This window comes from Pseudopipra pipra, chromosome 5, assembly GCF_036250125.1.
Source record: "Pseudopipra pipra isolate bDixPip1 chromosome 5, bDixPip1.hap1, whole genome shotgun sequence".
Classification (NCBI taxonomy): domain Eukaryota; kingdom Metazoa; phylum Chordata; class Aves; order Passeriformes; family Pipridae; genus Pseudopipra; species Pseudopipra pipra.
The window spans coordinates 63233016-63244281 of NC_087553.1; the positions used below are offsets into that span (position 1 = coordinate 63233016).

Below are 11266 nucleotides of genomic sequence, written 5' to 3' on the forward strand. Positions count from 1 at the left end.
CCAGTATAAATATTTTAAGTCTTATAGATCTTCATATCAACAAAGAACAGCAAAAGGAGGCAAAGATGAGTTAGTCCAAGTTCATGCGGAGGAAGAGTTCCGGAATAGAGATTACACTTATATGTAGGAAAAAGCAGCTTATTTGCTTTGGTGGGGTTCATCTTTGAGAAACATGAAGATTTCTGTATTTAAAAAGGTAATTCTAGTATCATGTAGATGTATTCACCAGAATTTGTTCAAAAAGGGGTTTAAAACTACTCTGGTTTTCAGTGTTGATTTTGGGAGGGTATTTCAGATGAAGTCTCTATTGAGCCTTTTATTTACACAACAGCTTCGATTACAATTTGAGCCATATAGTGCATATTACATGTTCATAATTTTGTGGAGGACACCAAGCTGCAGGAATTTTCGAGTTCTTTGGAGGACAAGGTTAAAATTAAGGCTGGTTTTGTTGTAGGTTGGGTTTTTTTCCTGTTTGAGAAATCATCAATAGATTATTCTGGAAAATTATGTACTTTAGAAAGAGTGAAACTAAAATATAGAATACCCAGATAAGCAGCCACATAGTAGAGAAGTACTGACTTACACGGATCAGAGACATATTTTGTTTTGAATCTATTAATTCACAACATTTTTAGGTAGAATGGTGACTGTTACGTTTTGCTTGGTGTTGATAAGATTCCATCCAGGGTGGGGGGTAGGGAATAAAAAAATTAGACATCCTTGCATGAAGGCACTTTGGAGAGTCTTGCATGATTTTAGAACATCTCAGCAGCATTGTTCTATGAAGAAAGCGTTTAAAAATAGGTCTTTCTAGACCAGAAAAAGACAACTGAGAAAACACTGTAACAACTTCTCGTGTATTTTTAGAAAATGTCACTTGTTTCTGTCAGCTGTCAAAGCAAAGGATAAAAGGTCAACTCTACCAAAAAGATATTTAAAAAACTTCTTTTTAGGTTGGAGAACATGAAAAGGGACATCTAGACATCTCTGTTGCTCAGCTAAAGTAAACATATATATCAGCTATACCTAGAACAGTCTAGTCCTAAGGTCTCATCAGGAGAGGAGAGTGGGATTGGTAAGTTCTTAGTGTCTGGCCTAGCTTTTATTTTTCTCTGTTAAATTCAGCAGCAGAACACATTAAGTCTACAAAAAGTGGCAAAACATTAAGTGATTGTAATGTAACTTGCTTATTAAAAACTGTACAGTGTTTTAGGAGCAGTGGGAAGGAGAAAGGGAAGTTCACTGTCAATGCAGCAATTGTCAATGTTCTGACTGGGAATCATGCCAACTTCTATTTCTGCCTTGACTGTATTCCTGGTGAGTTAAAACTACCTATGTGGTTAAATTAGATACATGTAGCTTTACCCCTGTATTGATCAGGGCATACATATGTTGCAGTTTCAAGGTCATCTTTTTCTTGCAGTTTTAGCTAATTGCAAAGTCACCTTCTGAAAATAACATTTACTGCATTACAGAAAGAGAAGATAGGAATGTTTTATTAAGAGCAGAGTGGGTATATTAAGTTAGAAAGATGAAGCACCTGGTAACAGTTTAGGTGATACAGTTCTCTTAAAAATGGTACAAAGTGGAAAACCGATGCTTTTTTTACTTTCTCTATAATACAAGTGTTAGGAAGTTTTTTAGCAGTCTGGTTTGAGAGGTCTTTTCCAGTATGTTTTCTGTTCATCAATGAAACTCCATTCAGGTTCTTTTACAGTGATGTTTGTATGTATTCCACTTCATTTTGAATTAATGCTCAATTGATGACTTAAACTTTATGGAGGCTAATTCAGCAGAAGCACTTATTCCAATGATGTTCCAGTTGCAGAAAAAAGGAGTAAAGTTCTCCAAGGAAAGCAGGCTCAAGGGCTGCTACAGAATAGGAAGCTTTTGTAAAAATGTGTATGATACTGCTCTCATAAGACTTTTTTATAAAGACGAGAATACTAAATTGCAGTTGCAGATAATGTTTGACTGTTAATAAAATATTTTTAAAAATATGCCTGCTTTCCCTAAAGTGACGATTTTAAAGCAAAATAAAATCCTTCCAATTTTTGTTCAAGTGTAGAAACTTTGCACAGTTGTGGTTAACTGCACTGTAGTTAATTAAGCTATTGCTTTTCTCTTGCTTGTAAAAAAAATAATCTGTTATATGCTCTCTATATTAAATACTCTTTTGCACTAACTGATTTGTGCCTAGTAATATGGTAGTATTCAGGGTTTATTTGTCATTGTTGTTTTATTGTTTGCTTGTTGCAGGTTTTTTTAGCATAGCATTCCCAAGATTAAATATTTTCATCAGGTCAGTCTGTTTTTAGAAAACAACACTATTGTGTTAATATTCTCACAACTTGTTCTTTCACTTCTACATCGGGGTGATGCAGCAAAAATGCCAGTTTCTGAGCAAATGGGGCAGAGTCCCTGCAGAGTGTAAAGAAAATTGAGTCTTCACTGTATTGGTCCTCAGTTACGGTGCCATCTTCATTGTTCATGTTCTTTTTCAAGTTTGCTGCAAATGCCAGGGCTCTGAGCAGAATATCTCTGTTTATAGAGTTGTCAAAAAGTAATAGCAATGATGGCACCTAGGACATTCAAGAAATATTCCATACTTAATCACCAGCAGTAAGTACATGTAACCAAATCTAACTTTAGAAAATGAAAAAAAAAATTGCACCTAAACCAGAAACTGTATGAAATCCCAGAACTTTGTATGTTGTGAAAGCATATCAGAAACTTGCACAGTATGCACATACTTCCTCTTTAGAAAAGACTGGCTTGTGCATCAACATCCTAATAAATACTTTGTATTTTCAATCTCCAAAATGTGGCTGGCTGGAAAATTCCCATTTAGAAGAGAGGGTCTGCTTTCCTTCTCAGTAATGTTGATTTTGCTCTCTGCAGTGATCTGAATATTTTTATGTTAGCACTTCTGATAAATGAGAAGAGGATGCACTTTTAACTTTCTTGTTTGAATAATGAAAAGACAGTAATATCTAGACTAGCTCTGCTGATGGCAGATAGCTCACAAATAAAGGCCACTACATGTTTTAAGAAAGTTACTCTGGGGAAGAGGATGCAGCACCATTCCAACTCTGACTCTTTGTTTTTGTGTGAGGGAATGAAACTGAAACAAACCTGTGTGCCAAGGCCAGCACAGCAAATGTCCCAAAGTTCTCCATGAACATGTAAGTAGATGCACAGGGAAAGTTCACTTACAGACAATAACTTTATGACTGCATTTGAGTAAAGGGGTGGGGATTTCAGTGGAATTTGGTTGGTTTTGGTACAGTATATTGGCTGTAGAAACACCTATTGAGAAGGATCATTTACACTACTGGTTCTATTTGATGTCTGCTCCTGGTCTTCAATCTATATACTGACTGTGTGCCTGGAAATGAGGTTTTGGGTTCCTTATACATATTACAAACTGAAGTTCTTGGTACTACCCCTTTAGTGGAAAGGCTTCTGCATGGTATCATTGATTATGAGGAATGGTGCACCAGAAGTCCAACCCACTGTCTCCAAGGCCGTAGGGCCCTGTGCCTGCCTCTCTGCAAGTACTGCATCTGTATTCCATTACCCTCTGGAAGAAAGGCAGCCTGGAAAAGAATGTGCACTTCTAACTACTGCTTTTAACCAAGTACTGCCTAGAATTTTACTCTGGAATTGCATATATATTTCTAATACATTAAAATTCTTCTAGTGCATGCACATATCTAAACAGGTACACGTGTATATATTCTAAAAATAAAATGAAGCAGCAAGAACCTTACTTGAGCTCTGAGAAGATGTCTTGTTATGGCTGGGTTTGCAGATAAGTTCACAAGTACTTTCAAAACTTGAATCTGAAATGAGGAGCATACAAGTTCATTACAAGCTCCAAAACAGTAAGTACAGCAGTAATAGCCATCAATAATGTCAGTGTTGACTTGTACAGGAAAAGGTAGAATGGGTCAACTAACACCTTGAGTTGTGCACTTCTTTGACCTGTTAGAAGCAAATTCAGTTTGACTTTAACATCAAAATAAGGCAAGATCTATAGACAACTCCCAGTAGGCAAACTGCAGAATATTTTTAAAATACAGAGAGGATGGTTAAGTGCTATATTTAAAATGATAAGAAGCATATACAAATGTACCTTTGTACTTTCTTGGACCTTGTGACACTAGTCTTTAAACACTGGGGAAAGGCCAAGTTCCTTATTGTACTTCAGTAAAATAGGTGTGCTATGTTTAGTGGAAATCTGTTTTGGAAAACTGGTTTTGATCTGAGAGAGCAACCACGTACACTGATGGTACCATAACATCTTGAATAAATGCTCTTTGGTCCCTGACTGAAGCTCTTGTTTCAATATTACAGTAATTCACAAGTAAGCACAATTTCCCACTGCAGTCACAAGGGTTGCAAGAGGTGTAATAGGCATAAGGGAACAGAAGTCCATAACTTAAAATCACTGCTCAGCATGCTTCCCTAGAGATTCATGCATCAGTGAACCCTTTCACATGCAGATTCTCTTTGCTCTGTGGTGCAGTAGCAATGTTGAGAGCAGGAGAGAATTCTGGAGTTGTTATAGCAAAGGCACAGGACACCCTGCATCCTGCACTGCTTTAGTAGAGCTCAAGCCCAATGGTTCCACTACCAAGATTCCCTCCCCCCCTCCCCCCCCCTTTTTGAATTTATATTGTGGAAGTAATACAGATCCATATTTTAGTGCACAAAATCTGTATCTGCTATCATTCATGAATATTTGGTTTTGGTTTTCTTAGCACAGTCTCAACTCTTTTACAAAAACAGTAAAAAAGGAGGCAAGTAAAGCAGCTTCATAAATGGCTTGTAACAATAACACCTCTCAGTACCTGTGTCCTTTCAGTTCCTTCTGAAAGCAAATGAAGAAAGCATGGAATTGAGTTTATCATCTTTTGATGGTAGTCATTGGTAACAGACATATTTGTCAACAGCCTGAGTCCAGCTAGCTGCAGATCAGAGTTGAGGGGAGCTGACTCAACGATCCTACAAACTTGTGTAATATATACCTGGGGAAAAGGGGAAGGAGATGCAGAAAAGACAGTTTTTGAAACAAGCATATTTTCTGTTCACAAATAATATCTGTGGCCTAGCTACAGTTGCATAAATACCTCCTGAACTTTGCTGGCTGAATATATAGCATGGTGAAGGATCTTATAAACAAGTAGTTTTTAGGTTTAAATACATTCAAACATTCTGTTGGCACAACAGAAGCAGACAGAGCCCACTAACCTTTCTGAAGCATAAATTGCTCTGAAAACCTAAATTGCTTTCACTCCATCTCAGAAGTGGCACAGTTGCTTTAAGGAGTTATTTAAAGAAAATCCCTTATAGCGACTAATATCTTCAATGTTGAGAACAAGCTAAGGACAAGCCTTGGAATGAAATCCTTTCTTCCAATCATGTGGCTCATTTACTGGAGCACTCTGCAGGAACAGTGATGACAACTGACATTAACAACTATTTTTACTAAATTTTCTTTTGGATGACAATATACAATAAGTCTCGGAGTCCTAACTAAGAAAAAAGTTACTTTGCCTTTACCAAAGGAGTTATTTTCTACCTATACAAATATTGGCAAGCACTATGTCTGTAAAATGTATGTAATAAAAGCTGTCCATTGCTAAAGATCCTGCAAACTACCACATACAATCACGCTGCCTTTTTATCAAGCTACTGAAAAAAAACCAGTGAAAGTCTTCAAATCTGCCTCAGCTCTGCCTGGACACTTCTTGATCTATTGATTAATCTGATAATGACAAAAAGTAGGGTTTTTTCTTGATGCTTAGTCCCTTTATTTCCACGGCATCCACTATATTTACCAGTGGAACTTGGCATTCATGTATATACACTGTTCTTTAAAGATGAAAATATCACCTGAAAAATCGGTCTCACACAAACCCAGGGGCTCAATTACTGTTTTCTTCTCCCTTGCCCGAGTCCTGCCAAGTTCAGCCTGCAATCCATTGTATTAAACAACCACTGCTGCTGTTCTTGGGATGTTTGGAAAGCATCTTGCCTCACGTAATTCCACTATAAACTTAGCAGCACAATCTCTGTTTAATAACATTTGGTGAAAGCTGAACACGAGCTGCCTAGGTTCCTGTCTTTTAAAATAAAAGTAAGTGCCAGTGAAGGAATTAATTTCAAAGTTATCTTTTCACTCTTGGGATGCACAGATCATCCAATCTGCTGACTCGTATGCCTCTCATCAAAACATTTTGGCATCCTGGCTTGTCTTTAACAAACATGCTGAAAGTCCTGTACTATCTCCTGTGCCTTGGTTACTTTGTTTTTTCCTTTTAAGAAACTTACCTGTATCTTTTCCTGATTTTTAATATTCATACTCAAATTATTAAGCGCATTTAGTGCTTTTTCTTTAACTTTGGGAACGCAATCAGAGAGCATCCCTCCAATAACAGAAAGGCCATCCAAACTTCGGATTATATCCTGAAATATAAAAGATATTTAATACAGTTTTTAAAACTTTAAATTAAATGCTGAAGGCTTTTCTCAAAGTTTCCATTTTAACAAAAATTATATGTGTGAATGAAGACTTCCAGAACAGACTGGTGGCCTTTTTAAAGAGAGACGGTTGGCAGATACTGTTTTATTGCCTCCCCTGAAATTAAGAATGGTCCTGCTTAGGGACAAAGTATTATTTGATGTTACTAGACAATGGCACAACGCCTTTACTTTTAAAATCTGGCCTGCAAAGCATGCTTAAAGCATTTTAGATTATAAAGAATCAAAGAAAGTTATTGCATAATGACTTTATAAAACAGCTGAGCCAGGTCACAGTACCTAAAAGTCTTGACTGAACAGAACAGAATTTCAAGATGCAGCTTCATATTATGATAGAAGTTCTGAAACTTTTTCATTTCCATTACACTTGATTTGATTACTGTTTTAATCTTTCTCACTTAGACTCTAACTGTCACTGAAAAAAAATATACTGTTTTCAAGAAAATGAAGAATGGGCCAATGGGCCTTGGGCTTCAGTTACAATCTGTTCTATCAGATTTATATTAAGAAAACAGTTTTGAGAAGCCAAAAGAAACAGCTGTCATAAGTACCATACAAAATAAAAAAAAAATAAGAGTGGGACCTTGGAGGTTAAACTTTTACAAAGACATGAAAATCTGCATCCAACTCAAAGTTTTTCTGCATCCTATGTCCAATTGATTGGAAGATACCTAGATAGTTGGAAAATTACTAATATATAAACAGCATAAAACTTTGTGAGAATAAAAAATTAGTTTATCTCAGTAAATTGCAGATGTGAAACTGAAAGCAGTTAACCTCCAATTCAACCCTTTCACTAACATTACATAACTGTAAGCAAAAAAAAAAAGTATATTTACAGCACTTTCAAATAGAGAACTCTGTAAGGACTTTAGGTTGTCCAAACATTACGCTTTGATGAATTCTGTGAAGCTGGCAAATTATATTATTTGGGCTAGCAGAAATTAAGGCATAGACATAAAATGGATTTTAGAGCACAAGCTATCGTAGCTTTCTGTCCTGTGTCACTTCAGCAAAACAGCACCTCTCATCTGCCAGACTGGCTGGCATTGGACATGTTGTTTTCTACAGAACAATACTTACTTGATTTACAGAGAAGGCAGCACTGTTGCTGAGAGTGATTAAAGCTTGCTCTTGAATTAATGGATCATCTGTGGCCTGGAGCAAATGAATCAGTTTCTGTAGAGCATCTGCATCCATGCCATGGGTTGACACTGGAGGACTGCTGTCTGTCAGTGTTCAAAAATTAAATACTTGATACCAAGTTTGAGACATTTCACTTAGTTACCCTTAGTGTTTTTTACAAAGCTGAAATTTAGCTCTCAGTTGCAGGACACATTTTTCTAGGTTTGATTGTACCCAAGCAGAATGTCATGGTAAAAAGACTGTGTTTTACAACAGCAAGCTTTCCATCCTTTTTCACTGAGTCCTCTAATTACCTCTTTTCAAGTAGAGAATAAAAGGAGTGCACAATTAGAGCCTGAGGTATGTTACTCTCTGGTTAATGAACAGCAAATCTCCCATTAAAAATTATTAGGAATATTCACCAAACATGTTTGGGGTTTTGTTTTCCTAGTGGCTTATGAAATGAAATGTGGAATGTCTGGGCACTGTAGGAAAACAAAACTTCTGATTTGCAGACTACTACTTCAAGAAATTATAATAATGACAATTTTGCTAGTACCCTGAGGTCCTTTGACAAAGTAACAGCCGCAATGTTAAGAATATTGCTGGTCATGGCATCACTTAAACAACTGAGGAAGGCTGTTTCTGAGTCAGGAAGATGTTATGGAGCACCTGGCTCTCATAAAAGGGTGACACAAATGCCATCAAAGGCCATTTTCACCCAGTAGGAGGCAGAACTATTTAGCTAACTTGAAGAGCCTGGAGACCTGATCTATGACTGCTGGACTAGTCATAGCTGGCTTGAGATGTCTCCTGAGAAGCTAACCGGTCCTTCAAATTCCACCTGCTGCCACCATCTCACCAGGCAAACACCACAGTATTCTTTGGGGTTTTAAAAAAAAAAAAAAAGGTCAAAGTTAATGATGATAATCCAAGAGCTCACTTCAAAAACAAGATCGGTTTTCACCCTCATCCTCGTCTAAACACTTTAACTTTGAATTATAGGGGGAACACAAATAACTTTTAATAACATAAGAGCAAATCAGCCCATTAAGTAAATACAGTGATCAGACGCACGCTTTAGGGGACTTGAAAAAAAAACCAAACCAAAACAAAAAAAACCCCCAAAAACCAACCAAACAAAAACCAACACAAATTAGACTTTTCTAAAAATAAGCTACGCTCTAGAGTCCTCCAAAGCGCCGCACTGCTGTCGGAGGGCCGGCGAGCAGCACTGAAGCACCGCCTCCCGCAGGGCGCGGATCCGCCCCCGAGCAGCGGCCGCGGGCTGGGAACCCCCCGGGCCCGCGGAGCCTCCGCCGCCCTCACCGCACACCGCGGGGGGGGGACCGCCTGCCCTGCCCCTGTCCCTGCCCCGCCCTGCCCTGCCCCTCACCTGCCGGCGGCCCCCGCACGGCCCCCGCCCGCCGCCCGCCCGCCGTCAGCCGCCACAGGCAGTAGCAGGCGCCGGCCCCGAGCAGCGCGGCCGCCGCCGCCCTCAGCGCCGCGCCCCGCGGCTCCCCCATCGCCCCGGCCGCGGCTGCGCCGCCCGCGGAAGACACCGCCCCATCCGGCGCCGCTCCGCCGGCGATGTGCCCCGGATCTGCCCTTCTCTTCCCCCGGGCGGCCGGGGGGATGCTGAGCCGGCAGCTCCGCGTGCGGGACGCGGGGGAGGCTCGGCCCTCACAACGCTGCGATGCAGTTTTTGTTTCAGAGGAAGGAATCACCCGCGCCCCCAGGCCGGCCCGAGGCAAGGGCGGTCCTGCGCCATGGCAGCCCCCGCGGGGGTACATCGTCCCCAGAGGTGGGGCAGTCAGCGCCCTCCGCCGCCTCTGGACCCCACCACCCGCTGGTTGTCCAGCCTGGTCCCCCATGGAGCCGGTGGGACCACAAACTCCCCCGGTAGCATCCGTGGGAGGGAGGCGCCCGCCCCGCCGTCCCCATGGAAGGTCCCCTTGGCCCCTCAGCAGAGTCCTCGTTGTGCCCCTCAGCGCTGGCCAGGGCATCTCACACCCCTTAACACCGCCCTCTGCTGGCCTAGGGCGTGTTTTTGTTCTCTGCTTTTGTCAGTAGCCTGACTCGAACAATTTATGAGAACTTTAAAAATAGAAACAAGATGGAGCAAGGCCGTTCTGCGTACGTGTTTAAACGTATTAAACGAGGACTGAAATTAAGGCAAACCCAGTGAACTGCATTGGCACCTTCCTTGATACGCTTAAGTTCTTCAGTGCTAATTACAGAAGCACCTCTAGGTTTCAAGCAGATAATTCCCTCCTCTTTGAGTGTGCTGTGGGTGCAATCCCTGGTTTTTGATGGCCTGTCAAAGATAAAGGTGGGGCTGGACCAAGCTTCAGGTACTGGTGGATTAGGTATTTTTGTTGGGACAGGAGTAAATAACCTTCCATGAAATGTTAGAAACTGGCACAACATGAAGGACTGTGGGGGAAACAGAGTTGATGGGTTTGCCCTTGGGATTCTTAACATGATTCTCTGTCTTCTGTTGGTTTCCTCCTCATTTGACACGTTCATCTCTGCCTGTTTCCAAATCTGCAGCAGCTGTTTTTCAGTTTCCTTCAAACAAAGAAAAGCACAATGCATAAGTACAAGATTAAGAGACATCCTGATACTTTTAAGTTACCAAAATAGACCTCATTTGCAAGCAGCTATTAGAGCCAAGATTTCCATGGAAACATTAATAAAGAAATCTTGAGCCAGTTCGAATAATTAGAGAGCAGTACTACCATGCAGACCGAGTACCTCTCCTGAGAGTCTGTCTCTAGATAATTCTTTGTTTTTTAAGCACAGAAAAACAAAATATATGTCTGCATGAGGTGTAGTTCTTGATTCAGCACTTCAAAAATAGCTCATGTCTACCTTTCCAAGCAAAAGTTATAGCTAGTATAGCTATACACAGCATTATAGCAGCAGTGGCATTAAGTTAATGAATTAAAAATGAAAGAGTTAAGGATAAGATTTAAGTGAGATTCTTAATAGAAAGAACCAGTTAAAAATTACCCTGTGTAAGGTTTTTTTATCTTTTTTTTTCTTCTTTCTTAGAGGTTGGTGCTTGCTGATATCCAGCCATGTTTCTGGTTTAATTTTATTATATTTTAATTTCTTTAGGAAGTTACAGTATGCATGGTGTGAAGATAAATGAGATGATACTGGTCCTTGTATTAAGGAACATCAAAGCCAAGATGAGACCTTTGAACATTTATACACATATTCTCAAAATTAAGGATATAGAGTTCTAAGATGGCCATTTGCTTAAGTCTTTTTATGAGGAGGTTGTGGTTTGGACATGGTCCAAACACAATTGGAGTCCAAATAATCTTGTCCAAATAATTTAGGATTCCCTACTGCATCTGAGCATTTCCTTCCTGCCTTTCAGTTCTCCTCCAAAGTTACTTTTAAACAGTATTCATTAAAAGTCAGGCAAACTGTAATCCTGCAAACACTCTGTGTAAGACAACCTTCACTGTTGTAAGTAGACGTATTCTTAAAATGTTAGAATTAAATATGGATGCAGAGTTTTTTATTTTCTGCTGTGTGATCCAAATTAATTTTGCCATGAAGTGTGTAAATGCCC

At 39.9% G+C, this 11266-nt stretch overlaps 1 protein-coding gene across 2 annotated transcripts in view; it reads right to left on the reverse strand.

Moving 5' to 3' along the window:
* ARMC10 (armadillo repeat containing 10) overlaps window positions 1–9612 on the reverse strand; it is a 19114-nt gene extending 9502 nt beyond the window's left edge. Inside the window, exons 1-6 of one of the 2 annotated variants that reach the window (XM_064656785.1) lie at window positions 9074–9597; window positions 7636–7781; window positions 6343–6477; window positions 4860–5036; window positions 3777–3848; window positions 1473–2585 (exon numbers count right to left, since the gene is read on the reverse strand). In XM_064656785.1, the coding sequence (XP_064512855.1) occupies window positions 2331–2585; window positions 3777–3848; window positions 4860–5036; window positions 6343–6477; window positions 7636–7781; window positions 9074–9551 (1263 nt within the window). In that variant the 5' untranslated portion in view covers window positions 9552–9597 and the 3' untranslated portion in view covers window positions 1473–2330. Of the gene's footprint in view, window positions 1–1472; window positions 2586–3776; window positions 3849–4859; window positions 5037–6342; window positions 6478–7635; window positions 7782–9073 lie in introns of those variants that run through there. The other variant, XM_064656786.1, reaches the window with a different exon arrangement.
* Between the last annotated feature and the right edge of the window lie 1654 nt (window positions 9613–11266).